The sequence below is a fragment of the Archocentrus centrarchus genome, unplaced genomic scaffold, assembly GCF_007364275.1.
Source record: "Archocentrus centrarchus isolate MPI-CPG fArcCen1 unplaced genomic scaffold, fArcCen1 scaffold_104_ctg1, whole genome shotgun sequence".
Lineage (NCBI taxonomy): Eukaryota > Metazoa > Chordata > Actinopteri > Cichliformes > Cichlidae > Archocentrus > Archocentrus centrarchus.
The window spans coordinates 74,072-95,147 of record NW_022060149.1 but is presented as its reverse complement, the minus strand read 5'-3'; the positions used below and the strand labels follow the sequence as shown (position 1 = coordinate 95,147).

The 21,076-nt window shown below is 42.4% G+C and overlaps 5 gene segments (V, D, J or C); 3 read left to right on the top strand and 2 right to left on the bottom strand.

Annotated features, from left to right (window-relative positions):
* The first annotated feature begins 3,540 nt into the window (after positions 1-3,540).
* On the top strand, positions 3,541-4,025 carry LOC115775303 (Ig kappa chain V region 3315-like). The segment is given in 2 exon segments: positions 3,541-3,595; positions 3,703-4,025. Coding segments are annotated over 2 exon segments (375 nt in total).
* Positions 4,026-7,831: 3,806 nt separating this feature from the next.
* On the bottom strand, positions 7,832-9,475 carry LOC115775319 (Ig kappa-b4 chain C region-like). The segment is given in 2 exon segments: positions 7,832-8,262; positions 9,325-9,475. Coding segments are annotated over 2 exon segments (465 nt in total).
* A 1,232-nt stretch (positions 9,476-10,707) lies between these two features.
* On the top strand, positions 10,708-11,193 carry LOC115775302 (Ig kappa chain V region 3381-like). The segment is given in 2 exon segments: positions 10,708-10,763; positions 10,871-11,193. Coding segments are annotated over 2 exon segments (375 nt in total).
* Positions 11,194-14,710: 3,517 nt separating this feature from the next.
* On the bottom strand, positions 14,711-16,535 carry LOC115775301 (Ig kappa-b4 chain C region-like). The segment is given in 3 exon segments: positions 14,711-15,150; positions 15,822-15,953; positions 16,514-16,535. Coding segments are annotated over 3 exon segments (480 nt in total).
* A 1,028-nt stretch (positions 16,536-17,563) lies between these two features.
* On the top strand, positions 17,564-18,045 carry LOC115775300 (Ig kappa chain V region 3381-like). The segment is given in 2 exon segments: positions 17,564-17,618; positions 17,726-18,045. Coding segments are annotated over 2 exon segments (372 nt in total).
* Positions 18,046-21,076: the final 3,031 nt, after the last annotated feature.

The window sequence follows — 21,076 nt, the reverse complement described above, 5'->3', positions numbered from 1 at the left end:
AAACTATTACACAGGGGAAGCAAAGCTAGACACAAAGCACAGGGAAACCACACTGGCAAAATAATACAGGAAGTGATAAACCAAGGAACACGCAGACAAGTCACAACTCTGGGAACAAGACATCAAACATACTGGGAGGACAAGCACAGGAAATAAACTATAAACACAAAACGCTGGGCAAACGGCCCAGGACATGACAGTACCCCCCCCTCAAAGGCCGGCTCCCGACGGCCGAAACGAGAAACAAAACCAGACCAGGGCAGGAGGCGGGGGACCAGGAAGGAGGGCCCGAAACCAAAAAAAAAAAAAAAAAAAAAAAAAAAAAAAAAAAAAACACAAAAACCAAGGCAGGGAGCAAACAGGAAGAAGGCCCAGGAATGAAACCAAACACAAGGGACAAAACAGAAAAAACAACAAGGCAGGCCAAAAAGCAAAACAAGGGCATCGGGAAGACGTCCAGAATCCAAAACAAAACACAGAAACCCAAAAACAGGTCAGAAGAGTTCAGGGGAAGGCCCAAATCAGAAAACATAGTTCAGGAGGCCGCAGAGGCCAAGGGGCCACCAAGCAGAGTCTGGATAAGGGAGGCCGACTGCGCCTCCAGCGGCGGCGGCGACGACGACGACGAGAAGACACTGGAGGCCGACCGCGCTCCCAGCGGCGGCGGTGACGACAACGAGGAGACACTGGAGGCCGACCGCGCTCCCAGCGGCGACGAGGAGCAGGCACTGGAGGCCGGCCACGGGGCATGCGGCGGCGGAGACGGGCGACCTCGGGCTCTGGCGTGGGACCCTCGGGCTCTGGCGCGGGACCCTCGGGACCCTCCGGACGCTCGGGCTGAGCGGAGACCCCCAACGGCTCGGACAGAGCGGAACCCTCTGGCTCGGAGTGCTCGGACTGAGCGGGACCCCCTGGCTCCGGCGCGGGACCCTCTGGCTCGGGGCGCTCGGACTGAGCGGGACCCTCGGGCTCGGGGCGCTCGGACTGAGCGGAGACCCCCAACGGCTCGGGGCGCTCAGACTGAGCGGAGACCCCCAACGGCTCGGACAGAGCGGAGACCCCCAACGGCTCGGACAGAGCGGAACCCTCTGGCTCGGAGTGCTCGGACTGAGCGGGACCCCCTGGCGGCTCGGACTGAGCGGGACCCCCTGGCTCCGGCGTGGGACCCTCTGGCTCCGGGCGCTCGGACCGAGCGGGACCCCCTGGTGGCTCGGACTGAGCGGGATCCTCTGGATGCTCGAACACTGGATGCGCAGGCTGGGGCTGCTTTGCAGGCCATAGGTTAGGTGAGTCTGATGGCGACAGGGGAGCTGACTGGGACTCTGACTCAGAGACCAGGGACTCTACAGAGACTGGGGCTGAGACAGAGACGCTGCTGAGACTGACTGGGTACCTGACTGGAAAGGAACTGGAATCGGGGAAGCTGACACTGGGGAAGCTAAGGGAACCAAAATTACAGAAGGAGCAGGAGCTGAGCAGACTGTAGAGGGCCATGGTGCCGGCTGAGTGGGAGTCATCCTGGGCAGCAGGGGCTGCTCAGGGGACAGTTTGGGTATGTCAGAAGATGGCTGCGTGGGAGCAGGCCGGGAGACAGAGACTGAGCTGACACTGGGAGACAGAGACTGAGCTGACACTGGGAGACTGCGACTGAGCTGGCACTGGGAGACTGCGACTGAGCTGACACTGGGAGACAGAGACTGAGCTGGCACTGGGAGACTGCGACTGAGCTGGCACTGGGAGACTGCGACTGAGCTGGCACTGGGAGACTGCGACTGAGCTGGCACTGGGAGACTGCGACTGAGCTGGCACTGGGAGACTGCGACTGAGCTGGCACTGGGAGACTGCGACTGAGCTGGCACTGGGAGACTGCGACTGAGCTGGCACTGGGAGACTGCGACTGAGCTGGCACTGGGAGACTGCGACTGAGCTGGCACTGGGAGACTGCGACTGAGCTGGCACTGGGGACTGCGACTGAGCTGGCACTGGGCACTGAGACTGAGCTGACACGGGAGACTGAGAATGAGCTGGCACTGGGGACTGAGAATGAGCTGGCACTGGGGACTGAGAATGAGCTGGCACTGGGGACTGAGAATGAGCTGGCACTGGGGACTGCTGTAGGTGAAGGGTGGAGGTTAAGAAATCCTGCACTAACCCATGCAGAGAGCCAAATAGCCAAGAGTAATTGTCGACTAGCCCTTGCAGCTGGGCCGTGAGCTGTTGCTGTTCCTGCTTACATGGGTCAGCCAGAAGGTCCATAACCAGTGAATCCACCCTACGGATAATGGTCTGCTTTGCCACCTCAGGGAGGGGAAAGGCAGGGGGGTGACGGGAATAACTGTCCGTAGGCATAGTAGCATTGAAGCCAGTGTTACTCACGGAAACAGAGGATTGGGCGTGAAGTGGTGAAGTGGTGAAGCGCTCCGCGGCGTTATACCGCTCGGGTCTAGGGGTGCCTTCCGCAGTTGCTGCCGGGAACTCCCTCTCCTCTGCGGCTGCCGAGGAAGGGAGGGATCAGCGAAAGGAGAAGCAGGTGAGTGACGATGACAGGGACTGTTCAAAGACGCCGGGCCCCCCAGCACTAGACGAGTGCCGTCGAAAAAATTGGAGCCGAAGAGGGTTTTATAATGGTCGCGTCGTTCTGTCATGGCCGGGGAGGAAACAGGCGAGGAAGGGCAAACACGAGGGACTCCAGAGAAAGGCATAACTTAAAGGTATTTATTTATGTAAGGGAGACGAAGGGGAGACACGAGGAACACGCAGGCACAATAATGTCAACGACGCGACAAGGAACACATGGAAACTGAGGGCTTAAATACACAATGGGTAATCAGGGTAAGAGGAAACAGCAGGGAACAACACGTGAGGCAAAGGAAACTAATTACACAGGGGAAGCAAAGCTAGACACAAAGCACAGGGAAACCACACTGGCAAAATAATACAGGAAGTGATAAACCAAGGAACACGCAGACAAGTCACAACTCTGGGAACAAGACATCAAACATACTGGGAGGACAAGCACATATTTACATATTTATATATATTTTGATTTTTAAGAACTATAACATATATGTTTGGTCAACTAGTTCAATTGGTAATGGAGCAGTGCTTACTTAACAAGCTGAGTTAAATAAATGGGTGGTGAGTGATTCCTTAAACTAAATATCTTCAGTTACTGAAACTCTGTTATTAGTACATTTAACTTAGATCTTTCACTCCATTCCAAAATTGTCTCAAGTACATTGAACATAGTCCACTGCACTTATTCAATTAATGCTTCATTACTTCAAAAATTTAAGGCAACCAGTTACCTTAGTTTTTTTTAAGTAGATTCAATTTATCCTGATTTACAGTGTTGATAATCAGCATCATCATATTGATCCCTGTGTGAGTCAGTGAGAGCATTTCCATAGAGAGCCACTTTGCATCAGCAGCACCATGCTCCAGTGCTCTGGGAGACTTTATAGTCCTGAGAGTTGAACACTGGATGACTGACAGCTGTCCTTCATCACAACAGAAGCCACAGAAATCGTCCTCATCAAAAACATGACTTTGATCTGCGTCCTCATCTGGACTCTCCTCTGCTGCTGCTTCACAGGTAAAGTCCAGAGAATCAAACTCCTCTCCTCTATCAACATCTGTCCCTCTGAAATGAAGCTGACAAAACCATCAAGCTGCTTTATGTTTGTGTCTCTGTATCCTCAGAGTCCAGAGGACAATACACAGTGACTCAGCCTGGAGCAGTGAGCTCTGCTGTGGGACGATCTGTGACCATCAACTGTAGGACCAGTCATAGGGTAGATGAAGGTGATGACATGTCCTGGTACCAACAGAAAGATGGAAAAGCTCCCAAAATGTTTGTTTATAATTCTAACAGTCGAGCATCAGGGATTCCAGATCGTTTTACAGGCAGTGGATCAAACACCGACTTCACTCTGACCATCAGTGGAGTCCAGGCTGAAGATGCAGCAGTTTATTATTGCATGGGTGAATTCTATGTGAACAGTCAGTATTCGTTCACACAGTGAAAAACAGTCGTACAAAAACCTCCCTCAGTCAGACTGAACAGAAAGTGAACTGACTGCTGCAGCTGGAAGCTACTGCAGAGAGTGATACAGTTCACTGAGGACACACACACACACACACACACACACACACACACACACACACACACACACACATCTTATTTGAAATGAGCACGTATCAAAAAAGAAAGAAAGAAAAGTTAAAGATGTAAATATCCGGTGGTATCCTTCTAGTATCCCTTGTTTCTTTTATTGACTCAAGTACATAAAGACCACCTCATATGTGATAATTAACAACTAATTCATGACCTTTGACCTCAGCTTTGTACTATTTTGTACTAGTAATTTCCACTCAATCTTCAAATTAGATTAACATCAAAAATAATTTTTAAATACTCAAAAACAGAAACATTAGCAAAAGAGGACCATTGACATTTGTATATATACAAAGAAAAATCCACACCATCACAGCCTCTAAAACCATAAAGCACTCTTATAAAATCTCTTGTAGCCACCATGTTCTGGTTATATGGCCTCCAACTTGATGGTGCTGACCTCCTGTACAGAAGGGACACAAACGATTGTCACTTGTGAGAAGCCGATACTCACAAGTTGGTCAGAGGTGTTAACTCTGCCCGCTGCTGTATTGTTGCTCTAATGTTGAGCATCTCCATCAGCACTCCAACAACAGGCCTTTCTTCCATGGCCTCCTCAGCAGCTCCTGGTCTAAAATGAATTGCATCTGATTTTCATTCTCCTCTCCCTGGTCTCCTCTTGGCTTTGCAGTTCCTGCTCAGCTGTTCTTCTTTTTCCATTAAACATGTTAGACTGAGGAGGTGTGGTTCGTTTTGTTGATTAGGGAAGATGTAGGTAGGACAATTATCTAGAAACAGTGAAAACAGGAATTTCCTAAATCAAATGTATAAACACAAAAACAAGTGAGACCAACTGAAAAATCACATGATCATTTCGTCTAAATTGAAGATACAATTACCTTTGCAGTTAGCTGTGTGAATGCTGTTTAATATGTAAAGTATGAGGAGTCAGCTGGCTAATGCTAATACTTCTGGTTAGCATGTTAACATGTGAAGTTTTCAAAGCAGTTTCCTGTATTTAGTGTGAGGACTTAGTGGCCAAAAAGTGACTGAGGCCTCAAAGTAAAACGGAGTGGCAGGAAGGAATGAAGAATTTCTGCTCATAATGCATAATGTTTATGAACTCGGAGGCAGCCACTTTATTTCATTTCACTTTATTTAAATCATAAATTAGTAGCAACATATGACAAACATAAAAAGCATGCACAGGGTCTTTGTCACAGTTCCCACAGTTGAAGCAAACAGCTTCAAATTAAAGAGTGCAGGAAAAAAGGCTTGGACAGAAACTCAAAATGTTATTGTCAGCTGCTCTGAGCCGAGGTACTCGTCTGTCCTCAGCAGCGTCATGTAGAGTCACATTAAGGATAACTTTACTCTCATTTTCACTCTCACTGGAGCATCATTTAACTTTCCAAAAAGTAAACAGAAAATATGTTTTTTTAACAGTAATGTTGGGGAATTTTTCATCACTTTTATATTGTCACCTTGTTTGGTAAAAATGATTTTTTTTGCCTAAATCATTTCCTCATGATGCTGGCCACCTCTGAGAAAATCGCCTACAGTACCTCCTCAGTTGAACAGATCCTGCAGTTTTTCCTATTTACTATTATGGCCTAAGTTAAGAGTGTGACTTAGGCTGTTTTATTTTGCCTAAGTCAAAAGAATATGTGACGGGCTATTTTAAAAGCTTTTCAAGATGGCAACTGCTTCGATAAGAAAAAACCTCTGCCTAGCCACTGATGCTATTCCCATGATTCTGGCCTCATGCTCCATTGTTAAGTGATGAGATTAACTATAATATAGACTAGACTATAAATATTGCATAGTCATGAATCTTTTATTCAGGTTTTTAGTCAGTAAAATAGCTAAATCCATGAAGACTTTGCGACTGTTACAAGTGATAGGCTATGTGTTAAATATTTTCTGCCTTTTTAACCAATATGTCATCTACAGGTTCTGCCTCACTTTCTTACTTTATATGAACTAATTAAGAAAATTTTGAAAACTGCATTGTAATCTGATAGCTAGACATTGTGTACAACAAAAAAATTCCATTATGCTTTTGTGTTTATATTTGCTGAATCTCTCACAGTATTGAACACAATATTATGAACAAAATATTAGTAATTATAACATAATATGACTAGTATTGTAGTATATCTGTTGTGCAGTGTCCAGAGGCAGCTTGTGCACCCTTAGGGGTGCATGCATGCACAGCTGCTTTGGGAATTCCTGATGTAGCTTAATACAAGTGACCACAAGGCAATGAATATTTTTCAAAATGATCCCACATAGGTGACTATACACCTCAAAGGGTTGAAAGAGGAGTAAAAGAAGTATCACTGTGAACAAACATCACTGAACGGAGGAGGTGGATTATGTCAACAACTTTCCCCTGCTTACAGTCCTGAGCTCCCTCCCTAGGTGCCTCAACCCACATTTACACCTTTGTTTAGGTGACCTCGATAGGTCACATGAAACAATGGGGCGAAGTCGCAAATTGGTTTCACCCAAACCCACTGATTGTAATGACCCATACCTCTGTTCACACCTTGGTGCATGTGATTATGCACATGAACAATAATGGGTCACAACCACCTCCAGGGGACTACGCCCACTGGGGTTTAAATACCTGGGTCTCTCCACCTTTTGGTTTGAGAACTGAAGAATCCTTTGGAATGAGAGGTGAAATGCCTTGAAGAAACAAATAGAGGTCCAGTCGCCCTTTTTCGAGCTCCAGAGACCTGGATGACTGAGAACCTACACAGACATGGGTTGAAATGTTTTTGGTAGACAATGCACTTGACAGTTCTTTGGCCAATCAGGCCTCATCAGGTGAAAATCATAATGAGACAGTGATTGAAGAGAGGAGGCAGGTTGTACCAGGCCAAGAGTCTGTTTCAGATGGAGCAGATGATGCCTTAAACTCTCCTGTTGATCATATTCAAGATGCCACGCAGGCACAAACCACATCATGAAGTGGGCAAAATATAAATGTTGACGCGCTCTTTGTCTCACACTCTTAATTTTTTGGGTTTTCCCTTTCCTGTCCTCTTTTTTTCTTTTCCTGTTTTCTGCATCCTTCTCTGTCACTGAGATTCTCTTTGCTCTTCTCTCTGTCTCTGTGTTTGTTATATCTCAGTCTCAGCTATGTTACTGTCTTTGCTTGGGTTTTTGTCTGTGTTTTGTGTATCTAAGATGTCTAATTAACAGCCTGCACCAGAACCTGCTCAACCCAGTGATTCTATGGAAACTTTGAAATTAGTTGGGTTTAAATTTTCAAATTTTGAATTTTCACCTGCATTACTGCTGCTTGCTGTGCATCTGTATAAAGTCTGATGTTGTCTTCATTTATGCATGGATGATACATAATATGCATAAGCAGAGTTTTATAGGATTTCTCTTATTTCTGGTTAATCTGTTCATGTTAAATACTTTTTGATTCAAAACCCAAAGAATCTTCAGTGTTCAGATTTTAAAATCCTCGTACTCAGAGCAAAATGCAAGACAGGAATATGAATTAAAATTAAACAGATATGAGAACACCGTCAGCATTTCTAAAATCATGAAAAACAAAACATGTCAATCTGTTGTTGGTTCTAAAATGTAATTTTCCCTTTGAGGTCATTTTCTGATTAATGATAGTACTGCAAGAAATACAAAGATGTGTGTAAGAAAGATATTTATATTTGAAAAACCTTACAAACATCAACTCTACGAAAAGCAACAAACACAACAAGGATGAAGAGAGAGTGAGATTGTTAAAGAGCACAGAATGAAAGCAGGAGCTTTAAACCAGCATCAGACTGAGTCACATCAGGACTGGGAACACTGGTCTCTCCTCAGTGTCTCTGAGACTGGAGCCTGGGAGCCCTGGGTGGCCTCACAGGTCACAGAGCCCACCTTCCCCCACTGGTCTGCAGTGAGTGTCAGGGTGCTGCTCCAGCTGTAGCGGCCGTCATTGTGCAGCACTGCTGGAGTCCTGCTCTCCTCCCAGCTGATGCTGCCACTGCTGCCGTCCATCTTCCAGGACAGCCTCCAGTCTGAGGGGAAGCCCTTGTTGGCCAGACACATGAGCGTGGCCTTCCCCTGCTGCAGCTCCTCACTGGAGGGACCCAGCACCTTCAGGGCGGGGCGCACATCACCTAGGAGACACCAATCAGCTTAGAGCACAGGAACCACAACTTGATGTTCTCCTTGAAGAAGTTTCTGCCAGATGTTTTTCTGCTCCATCACTCACTCACTCACACATTGTTTCACTTCCTTTAAGAAAGCTCTCATGCACATCAGCACAGAGAGAATCATCACAGTTTGACCAACATTTAAACAACCAGAGAGCTTCACAGGCAGCAAAAATAACACACGTTAAAAAACAAAACACATTTATCTGCAATTAAAGGCCTGAGAGTAGAAATGAGTCTTGAGCAAAGACTTAAAGGTAGAAACTGTTCGGGCAGCTCTAATATGAAATGGTAAGGCATTCCAGAGACTCGGGGCAACGACTGGAAAAGCTCGGTCAGCTCTATGTTTAAGTCTAAATCTTGGAGTATTGAGGATGATCTGATTAGCAGACCTCAGCGCTCTGACAGGAGTGAGAACATGAAAAAGGTGCCAGCACATTTCAGAGCTTAAAAACCATCAATAAAATCTTCAAATGAATCCTAATATTGACAGCAAGCCAGTGAAGAGAAGCTAAAACTGGAGTAATATGCTCACTGACTGAAGGAATGAGTGGAAACAAGAACAACTACTCATCAGCATCAAATGTTCTTCATAGAGGTTTCAAATGTTACTGAACAGTTCACATAATTCCAAACTAACTTTGAAACATCTGACACGATAAAAACATCAGAGTTTAAACTTCAAACTTCACAGTTTCAGTGAAACAAAGCAAACATGACGAGTCTGACAACAAATGATTATTATAGAAAGAAAGAAAGAAAGAAAGAAAGAAAGAAAGAAAGAAAGAAAGAAAGAAAGAAAGAAAGAAAGAAAGAAAGAAAGAAAGAAAGAAAGAAAGAAAGAAAGAAAGAAAGAAAGAAAGAAAGTTTTGAATCTACATTTCCAAAGCTGACTTTGTTTCTCAGAGCAAAAATGTTTCTAAAATAATGAATCATGAACATGAAAAGTTTCCTACATGCTGAATATTAAAGGAAATGAAAGGAATAATAATAAGAAGAAATCAAAGAGTTCTAAGACTGACTTACTTCCAACATCCAGTCTGGTTCCTCCACCAAACGTCCACCACAGTGATACAAACTCACTGAGCCGCCGTACAAAAACCTCTGACTGCACAGAGACACGGCTCTCTGACTCTGAGACAAACAAACTCAACAAAATCATTCACTGTTTGTACAGTTTTGTCAGCTGATGTGAAAACTGAAAATATTACAGTGAAGAATATATAGATTTGGAATGTGTGACTTTGGACTTTTGTTGTTTTGGGCCTTTCTTCTGATATCAAACACTCACAATAACACAGTGGCACCAATTCATAGAATGTTCACTGGATTTAAAAGGTATCCATGTAAATTAAGACCTGCTTGATTCCCCAAAATCATTTTAGAAAATTAATAATAATAAAATATCTACATTTTTATTTTCAGAGTCCACAGGTTAATTGTAATTTATCTCCCAGTGAGTTTATATTAATTTCTTTAACAGCTGTCCTTTTGCTACATTACTTATCAATTCTGAATATACTGTATTTTTTTAATGGTCTCTCTTATTGTAATTATGTGTTTGAATTCAAACAACTTAATATCATCAGGTTTTGCACCAACCAAAAATCTAGTTTATACCAGTTTTAACAGGACTGATGATATTGGATTGATGATATATCAGGCAGCGCGGTGGTGCGGTGGTTAGCACTGCTGCCTCACAGCTAGAATAACTTCTAGAAGTTCTGGGTTTGACCTTGGCTGTGTGTCTCCCTGTGCCTGCGTGGGTTTCCTCCCACAATTACATGCAATAACTGGGGTTAGGTTAATTGGTCGCTCTAAATTGCCCACAGGTGTGAATGGTTGTCTGTCTCTCTGTGTTAGCCCTGCAACAGGCTGGCAACCTGTACAGGGTGTACCCTGTCTCTCACCCTGTCAGCTGGTATAGACTCCAACTATAACAGATACGTTTGGTCAATTAGAACATACAGTTTAGTTCAATTGGTAATGGAGCAGTGCTTACTTAACAAGCTGAGTGAAATAAATGGGTGGTGAGTAATTCCTTAAACTAAGTATCTTCAATTTAACTTAGATCTTTCGCTCCATTCCAAAATTGTCTCAAGTACATTGAACATAGTCCACTGCACTTATTCAACTGATGCTTCATTACTTCAAAAATTTAAGGCAACCAGTTACCTTAGTTTTTTTTTTAACGTAGATTCAACTTATCCGGGTTTACAGTTTTGATAATCAGCATCTTCATATTGATCCCTGTGTGAGTCAGTCAGAGCATTTCCATAGAGAGCCACTTTGCATCAGCAGCACCATGCTCCAGTGCTCTGGGAGACTTTATAGTCCTGACAGTTGAACACTGGATGACTGACAGCTGTCCTTCATCACAACAGAAGCCACAGAAATCGTCCTCATCAAAAACATGACTTTGATCTGCGTCCTCATCTGGACTCTCCTCTGCTGCTGCTTCACAGGTAAAGTCCAGAGAATCAAACTCCTCTCCTCTATCAACATCTGTCCCTCTGAAATGAAGCTGACAAAACCATCAAGCTGCTTTATGTTTGTGTCTCTGTATCCTCAGAGTCCAGAGGACAGATCACAGTGACTCAGCCTGGAGCAGTGAGCTCTGCTGTGGGAGGATCTGTGACCATCAAGTGTAGGACCAGTCAGAATGTTCATGGCTCCAACTATTTATCCTGGTACCAACAGAAAGATGGAGGAGTTCCTAAACGTCTCATTTACGGTGCTAGCACTCGAGCATCAGGGATTCCAGCTCGTTTTACAGGCAGTGGATCAAACTCTGACTTCACTCTGACCATCAGTGGAGTCCAGGCTGAAGATGCAGCAGTTTATTACTGTCAGAGTTTGCACATTCCTAACAGTCAGCATGTGTTCACACAGTGAAAAACAGTCGTACAAAAACCTCCCTCAGTCACACTGAACAGAAAGTGAACTGACTGCTGCAGCTGGAAGCTACTGCAGAGACTGATACAGTTCACTGAGGACACACACACACACACACACACACACACACACACACACACACACACACACACAGTGGTTGTTTCAAGTAGCAAGTTGTATCTCACAAATAGAATTTTGTAGAATAAAATGATTTAATACAAAGCAAATAACAAAGACATTAATGTCTGTCTTCATCTCCTATGTCACACAACTGTACATAGACTCATGTATTGCTGTGGCAGGCAGGTCTTGGATCCCAACACTAGACTCAAGAAAGGGATTCAACTTAAACTCCAGCTTTATTGCTGGAAACACAGGACTTACAGATAATCAACAAAACAGACTAGCAATCTCACTTAATCAGAACTACACAAAAACAGGACAACACACAGCAGGAGAGAAGCTAAGACCTCGAATTTCCTGCTTCTAAATTCAGACAAAACTGAAATTCTTGTAATCGGCTTCACAAATCTTAGAAACATAGTGTCAAACCAGATACTTAATCTGGATGGCATTACTTTGGCCTCCAGTAACACTGTGAGAAATCTTGGAGTCATTTTTGACCAGGATATGTCCTTCAATGCACATATTAAACAAATATGTAGGACCGCTTTTTTGCATTTGCACAATATTTCTAAAATTAGAAACATCCTTTCTCAGAGTGATGCTGAAAAGCTAATTCATGCATTTATTACTTCTAGGCTGGACTATTGTAATCCATTATTATCAGGCTGTCCTAAAAGCTCCCTGAAAAGCCTTCAGCTGATCCAAAATGCTGCAGCTAGAGGACTGACAGGGACTAGAAAGAGAGAGCAGATTTCTCCCATATTGGCTTCTCTTCATTGGCTCCCTGTTAAATCTAGAATAGAATTTAAAATCCTTCTCCTCAAATGAGGTCTTGAATAATCAGGCCCCATCTTACCTTAAAGACCTTATAGTCCCATATCACCCCAACAGAGCACTTTGCTCTCAGACTGCTGGCTTACTTGTGATTTCTAGGATACTTAAGAGTAGAATGGGAGGCAGAGCCTTCAGCTTTCAGGCCCCTCTTCTGTGGAACCAGCTCCCAGCTTGGATTCGGGAGACAGACACCCTCTCTGTTTTTAAGATTAGGCTTAAAACTTTCCTTTTTGTTCAAGCTTATAGTTAGGGCTGGATCAGGTGACCCTGAACCATCCCTTAGTTATGCTGCTATAGCTGGATCAGATGACCCTGAACCATCCCTTAGTTATGCTGCTATAGCTGGATCAGATGACCCTGAACCATCCCTTAGTTATGCTGCTATAGGCCTAGGCTGCTGGGGGGGTTCACATAATGCACTGTTTCTTTTCATTCACCTTATTTACTTTGTTTATGCTCCACTCTGCATTTAATAATTAATTGTTATTAATCTCTGGCTCTCTTCCACAGCATGTCTTTTTTTCTCTCCCTTCAGCCCAACCCGATAATGACTGCCCCTCCCTGATCCTGGTTCTGCTGGAGGTTTCTTCCTGTTAAAAGGGAGTTTTTCCTTCCCACTGTCACCAAGTGCTGCTCATAGGGGGTCATTTTGACTGTTGGGTTTTCTCTGTATTATTGGAGGTTCTTTACCCACAATACAAAGCGCCTTGAGGCGACTTTTTGTTGTGATTTGGTGCTATATAAATAAAATTGAATTGAACTGAATTGAATTGATCTGACACTGGCGGCAGCAGCGTTTTCATATTCAAAACATTAAAAATTCTTTGGCTCACAACATCACATTGTTTAACTGAAGACAGACCAATCTTAAAATTAGTTTCATTCCTTTCACTTTAATTGCACAAAAGGACAAGAGTGTGATGGTAAAGTGCAAATTATGTCCAGGACAGGCTGCATATTGATATTCATGATGATCAGTGATGTTGATGTTCATACTTTGATGATATAATAAAGTTTTAGGTTCAATCAGCTTTATTACAGCCTTTCAATCATTTTTTAAAAATTTATTTGCATTGAATAAAAATATGAAACATTTATTAAACTTTTTTAATATTAGAGATGATCATTTATATTTTATGACAATATTAACAAAGAAGTCAGCTTATATTTAAAAATGTGTTTTGTTTTATATCCATTTATTTGATTTCAAGTAATCTGTTACAAACAATAAGAACTGATTCATTATGATTTTATTCAGTGACGTGCAGTCAGGGGAGGCAGGTGAGGCACGGCCTCACCTGTCATCGTGGAAATATAAAATTAAAAAATAAATTAAATGGTTATATTCATTCAGTGATTTGTATTTTAAAGTTCTTTTCCATTTAACTACACCATTTTTAGATTAGTTTTTTCAAAATCGCTGAATTTTCGCATTTGCCGGTCAAATACTAAGAGACGAACGGTGAGGCACCAGCCCAGCGAGCCGCACCACGGATTGCGCAATCCGTGGTGCGGCTCAGTATAGTCATTGCCAATGACTACTAACTGTGCTGGCATGCTATGCAGTGAGACCGGATTACTTTCCCTTTGCATGTGGCTATTAAAATGTTCTAACACTTTTACTATATGAACTAAATTTCCATATTTTAGCTGGTGTATATAATGCACAGTTTTTTTTTTTGTTTTTTTCATTAACAACTGTATGTGTGTGTAATGCATTCTTGTGTTGAGCGATCATGAAACTGCTGCGAAGAGACACTAGGTGAGGCACGCAGTTCTCGTGCCTCATGGTAGGGGGCGCTGGTGATCCCAGGGACTCTACGACTCCTCGGCGGCAAGCTACCATAAACAGTTAGCAAGGCCAGTTAGTTTTTCCTGTTGCTTGGCCTTATGTTCAACATGGAAGATTACATAACTCAACTGAAAGAATTTTCTAAACTGGACTTTCAATCGAAGCAGAAGATAATAATTAAAGGAAGACCAACACCGGAGCTAAAAGGTTTGCTTCAGACTATGTTAATGTTAAACAAAACAACTGTTGCCAATCAAATGGTGAATAAGCTATATGTTTGTAAATCTGATGTGATGACGTCAGTGCCTCACCAGTCACGACCCTCACCGCACGTCACTGATTTTATTACATATGAAACTGAAACCTTAGCTTATACATTTCTACAATTTTAAAACCATAATTTTTCAGAGTTTTATTTAAATTAAACTGTGTTTTTAGATTTCTGGGACCAGCTTCCATCATGTAGCTAACATGAAGCTTTCAATCATCACATGAAGTTCTTAAACAGATGGAGTCTCCTTGTTATTGTTAACTGTAGATGTTTAAACAGCAACATTATTGTTATGTTTGTTTCATCGCTCACTTCTTTGCTCTCCTGCTGTGTCATTTCTTTGTGTTTAAAATAATAAATAGGTGTGAGTTTCTCATGTGTCCAACTTTTAAGCTGTTGAGTGTAGAGCTATTTCAGATTCACACTAAACAAACAATTTACTTGGAAACAGTTTTGCTTAAAACAAAAACATCTTTATTATCTTAAAACATATTTTTGACATTATCAGATGAAAATATTTGAATTTTATTTGATCTGAGAAGAAAGAGAAACAGACAGAAAGAGTTACAGCACAGACTGTAAACAGAGAGAAGGATCAGTGAGTCTCATCAGGACTGGGAACACTGGTCTCTCCTCAGTGTCTCTGAGACTGGAGCCTGGGAGCCCTGGGTGGCCTCACAGGTCACAGAGCCCACCTTCACCCAGTCCTCTGCAGGGAGCCTCAGGGTGCTGCTCCAGCTGTAGCGGCCGTCCTGCAACACCCCGGGGCTCCTGCTCTCCTCCCAGCTGATGCTGCCACTGCTGCCGGCCATCTTCCAGGACAGCCTCCAGTCTGAGGGGAAGCCCTTGTTGGCCAGACACATGAGCGTGGCCTTCCCCTGCTGCAGCTCCTCACTGGAGGGACCCAGCACCTTCAGGGCGGGGCGCACATCACCTAGGAGACACCAATCAGCTTAGAGCACAGGAACCACAACTTGATGTTCTCCTTGAAGAAGTTTCTGCCAGATGTTTTTCTGCTCCATCAGTCACTCACTCACACATTGTTTCACTTCCTTTAAGAAAGCTCTCATGCACATCAGCACAGAGAGAATCATCACAGTTTGACCTGAAATATGTTCAAACTACTCTGGAAATAAAAGTATGAATCACACATGACTTTAAAATATTTCATGGAAACAAACAAACCTAATGTAGCTCACTAACACTTCTGACTTCCTGAAGATTTCAAACAGTATTTAACAGAATTAAAACTAACTCTGAAACAATATTTGACACAACAAACCATCAATATTTTTAACTTCACGTTGTCCTAAAAGATTGAGTTCATCAAACAGCAGCGACTGTAATGACAGCACATAATAAATTTTTTCTCCTTATAAATAATTTAAACAAATGAATTAAGTGTACAGAATTCTTTTTAAAATTTAAAAACAGAGATTACTAAAAGAAATAAACTGTTTCCTACATTTTTAGAACTTTTTACATTTCTAAGATTCATTCAGTTTGAAACAAAAATGTAAGAAAGTTAACATGGAAATGAACTGAGATTCATATTTTTCTGGTAAAAACAAAAAGGACCTAAAATTAAATTTGTTTTTGACTTACTTCCAAATTCCAGTCTGGTTCCTCCACCAAACGTGTACCACAGTGATACAAACTCACTGAGCCGCCGTACAAAAACCTCTGACTGCACAGAGACACGGCTCTCTGACTCTGACTGAACTAAACCTACAAACCCTCAAGATTCAACCATTTAAAGAGAAGAAAAACCTCCTTATTCTCTGTATCAATGTTTGATTTTTTTTTTGTAAGTCTCCATTTCAGAATGAGCCTTTGTCTCTTAGTGCAAAATGTCATAAGAAAATCAAACATTAAAAATAAAAATGTTTTAGTTCTGATGACTATAAAGTAAAGAAAGCAAAAACAGAAAGCGTGTCTTAAAAAAACGCTTTAAATTTCACTTACTTCCAACATCCAGTCTGGTTCCTCCACCAAACGTGAGCCACAGTGATACAAACTCACTGAGCCGCCGTACAAAAACCTCTGACTGCACAGAGACACGGCTCTCTGACTCTGAGACAAACAAACTCAACAAAATCATTCACTGTTTGTACAGTTTTGTCAGCTGATGTGAAAACTGAAAATATTACAGTGAAGAATATATAGATTTGGAATGTGTGACTTTGGACTTTTGTTGTTTTGGGCCTTTCTTCTGATATCAAACACTCACAATAACACAGTGGCACCAATTCATAGAATGTTCACTGGATTTAAAAGGTATCCATGTAAATTAAGACCTGCTTGATTCCCCAAAATCATTTTAGAATATTAATAATAATAAAATATCTACATTTTATTTTCAGAGTCCACAGGTTAATTGTAATATATCTCCCACTGAGTTTATATTAATTTCTTTAACAGCTGTCCTTTTGCTACATTACTTATCAATTCTGAATATACTGTATTTTTTTAATGGTCTCTCTTATTGTAATTATGTGTTTGAATTCAAACAAATTAATATCATCAGGTTTTGCACCCACCAAAAATCTAGTTTATACCAGTTTTAACAGGATTGATGATATTGGATTGATGATATATCAGGCAGCGCGGTGGTGCGGTGGTTAGCACTGCTGCCTCACAGCTAGAATAACTTCTAGAAGTTCTGGGTTTGACCTTGGCTGTGTGTCTCCCTGTGCCTGCGTGGGTTTCCTCCCAGATTACATGCAATAACTGGGGTTAGGTTAATTGGTCACTCTAAATTGCCCACAGGTGTGAATGGTTGTTTGTCTCTCTGTGTTCGCCCTGCAACAGGCTGGCAACCTGTACAGGGTGTACCCTGTCTCTCACCCTGTCAGCTGGTATAGACTCCAACTATAACAGATACGTTTGGTCAATTAGAACATACAGTTTAGTTCAATTGGTAATGGAGCAGTGCTTACTTAACAAGCTGAGTTAAATAAATGGGTGGTGAGTGATTCCTTAAACTAAGTATCTTCAATTTAACTTAGATCTTTCACTCCATTCCAAAATTGTCTCAAGTACATTGAACATAGTCCACTGCACTTATTCAACTGATGCTTCATTACTTCAAAAATTTAAGGCAACCAGTTACCTTAGTTTTTTTTTTAAAGTAGATTCAATTTATCCGGATTTACAGTGTTGATAATCAGCATCATCATATTGATCCCTGTGTGATTCAGTCAGAGCATTTCCATAGAGAGCCACTTTGCATCAGCAGCACCATGCTCCAGTGCTCTGGGAGACTTTATAGTCCTGAGAGTTGAACACTGGATGACTGACAGCTGTCCTTCATCACAACAGAAGCCACAGAAATCGTCCTCATCAAAAACATGACTTTGATCTGCGTCCTCATCTGGACTCTCCTCTGCTGCTGCTTCACAGGTAAAGTCCAGAGAATCAAACTCCTCTCCTCTATCAACATCTGTCCCTCTGAAATGAAGCTGACAAAACCATCAAGCTGCTTTATGTTTGTGTCTCTGTATCCTCAGAGTCCAGAGGACAGATCACAGTGACTCAGCCTGGAGCAGTGAGCTCTGCTGTGGGAGGATTTGTGGCCTTAACATGCAAGACTAGTGAAGACATTTCTAAGAGTTATTTAGACTGGTACCAACAGAAAGATGGAGAATCTCCTAAACTGCTCATTTACTATATTAGCAGTCGAGATTCAGGGATTCCAGATCGTTTTACAGGCAGTGGATCAAACTCTGACTTCACTCTGACCATCAGTGGAGTCCAGGCTGAAGATGCAGCAGTTTATTACTGTGCAAGTTGGCACTATCCTAACAGTCAGTGGGTGTTCACACAGTGAAAAACAGTCGTACAAAATCCTCCCTCAGTCAGACTGAACAGAAAGTGAACTGACTGCTGCAGCTGGAAGCTACTGCAGAGACTGATACAGTTCACTGAGGACACACACACACACACACACACACACACACACACACATGCACGAATGAACCTGTATCAAGACAAGTTCTTTACTTAAAAAAATACTGACTGTCAGAGATCATGATCCTCTAAATTTTTTGCTTTCTATTGATTTGCCAAAAAATTAAGACAAGTTTCATGACATTGTATTAGAAAATGCTTAATCATGACCTTTGACCTCAGGTTCACAGTGGATAATTTTATATATTTGAAGACTCAGGTGAAGAGCAAATACATTCATCCATGAGTTTGAGTAAAATGCTGTAAGTGACACATTTTGCTCAAAGGTAAATGAAACACTTGAAGGTAATGGAACAATCTGTGTTTCTGAGCTGCTCACAAACAGAAACCCTTTCATCATTTATTAACATCCTTAATTATAACATTTTCAAGTTTAACAGTTCAGTCCATCTTTGCAACATTACACGTCAGCATTGATAAATCTCTGAAACCATCACTTCCACTGTCAGGATCAGTTCTGTCCTCATTACTTGAGTCCAATCATCTTCTTGCCCTCCTTCTGAGAGCCAATCAGCTTCTGTTCTGTGTGCTTTAAATCTCAGCGCTCTTCTTTCATTCTGCCTTTCAAACTCTCATTGGTGCGACCCGCCTCCTCCCCATCTCCACCTCATCCTGGACAATCAGAGATCCTCATTCAAGTCTCCACCTGCTTCATCTCTGCCAACACCAGTGTCTAAACTCCAGCCTGCTGTGAGGCTCCATCACAGTTTAATCATTTATTGCCCAATAATTGAGTAATCAGACTTTTATCAATCATCTTAAATGGTTTTAAATGATCTCTCCTTAAAGATAGGGATGACTCTCTGCTCTGTAATCTTTATTATATATTGTTTCACATGGTCAGAATAAAATGCAGGTCAAAGAACTGCTTCAAGACTAGAAATTATGAAGAGATTAGAGTTAATCTGCCACTGACATGGCCTCAGCATCTATCAAATATATTAAATGTGGATATAAGAATGAATTCAACCATTTTACACAACATTACACTCAATGTGTTCTGCTGCCATTTTTCTTTTGGTCGGCTTAATAAATCTTACAAAATGTTTGATATTTGTTAAACTCAGGGAGTCAAAGAACATGTTTACTCAGTACATTTTTATTCTTTTGAAAAGTTCAAATATCAGTTTTACAACAGACAATCACAAAAGGATCAAACTAGAGGAGATTGTGAGAGAATTGGTGTTGGCTCTCACTGCGGTATTGTATCACTTCCTGTTCCTGTTTCGGAGCACAGTGTTTTGCTGTCTGTTAGCTGTTATATCTGTATAACTCGATTTATCTGGATAATAACATATTTTAGTGTAATCTTCACCTACTTTAAATAGCATACTCTTTGCTGAATCACCTGTATTCACATTACTCACTTTATTTGTTTTTAGAAATTCGCTAGCTTAGCTCAGCTAGTAGCTTAGCCCTTAGCCGACTCACTACCAGCATGGCTTCTTCTCCTGTCTCTCCTGCACTTTCCTGCTCTGGGTGTCACATGTTTAGTTACTCCTCGGCCTCCTTTAGCAGTAACGGTACTTGTAATAAATGTAGTCTGTTTGTAGCTCTGGAGGCCAGGCTTTCTCAATTGGAGACTCGGCTCCGCACCCTGGAAAATCCTGTATCTAGCCAGGCCCCTGTAGCGGGTGCGGACCATGGTAGCTTAGCCGCCGTTAGCTCCCCCCCAGCAGATCCCGAGCAGCAGGGAAAACAGGCCGGCTGGGTGACGGTGAGGAGGAAGCGTAGTCCTAAGCAGAAGCCCCGGGTACACCACCAACCTGTTTATGTCTCTAACCGTTTTTCTCCACTCGGCGACACACCCGCCGAGGAACAAACTCTGGTTATTGGCGACTCTGTTTTGAGAAACGTGAAGCTAGAGACACCGGCGACCATAGTCAAATGTCTTCCAGGGGCCAGAGCAGGCGACGTTCATGGAAATTTGAAACTGCTGGCTAAGGCTAATCGTAGATTTGGTAAGATCGTTATTCACGTCGGCAGTAATGACACCCGGTTACGCCAATCGGAGGTCACTAAAATTAATATTGACTCGGTGTGTAACTTTGCAAAAACGATGTCGGACTCTGTAGTTTTCTCTGGGCCCCTCCCCAATCAGACCAGGAGAGACATGTTTAGCCGCATGTTCTCCTTGAATCGCTGGCTGTCTGAGTGGTGTCCAAAAAACGACGTGGGCTTCATAGATAATTGGCAAAGTTTCTGGGGAAAACCTGGTCTTGTTAGGAGAGACGGCATCCATCCCACTTTGGATGGAGCAGCTCTCATTTCTAGAAATCTGGCCAAATTTATTAACCCTCCTAAAACCTGACTACCCAGGGTTGAGACCAGGAAGCAGAGTTGCAGTCTTACACGCCTCTCTGCAGCTTCTCTCCTCCTGCCATCCCCCCAAAACCCCATCCCCATAGAGTCGGTGCCTGCTCCCAGACCACCAAAAAACAAAGCTAAAATCAGCAAAAAGCTATTTAAGCATAAAAATTCAAAAACAATAAATAATACAGCTTCATCAACTGCACCAAAAAATAAAACAATTAAATGTGGATTATTAAACATTAGGTCTCTCTCTTCCAAGTTCCTATTAGTAAATGATTTAATAATTGATCAACGTATTGATTTATTCTGCCTTACAGAAACCTGGTTACAGCAGGATGAATATGTTAGTTTAAATGAATCAACACCCCCGAGTCACAGTAACTGTCAGAATGCTCGAAGCACAGGTCGAGGAGGAGGAGTAGCTGCAATCTTCAATTCCAGCTTATTAATTAATCAAAGACCCAGACAAAGTTTTCATTCTTTTGACAGCCTGACTCTTAGTCTTGTCCATCCTAATTGGGAAAATCAAAAACCTGTTTTATTTGTTATTATCTATCGTCCACCTGATCCTTACTCAG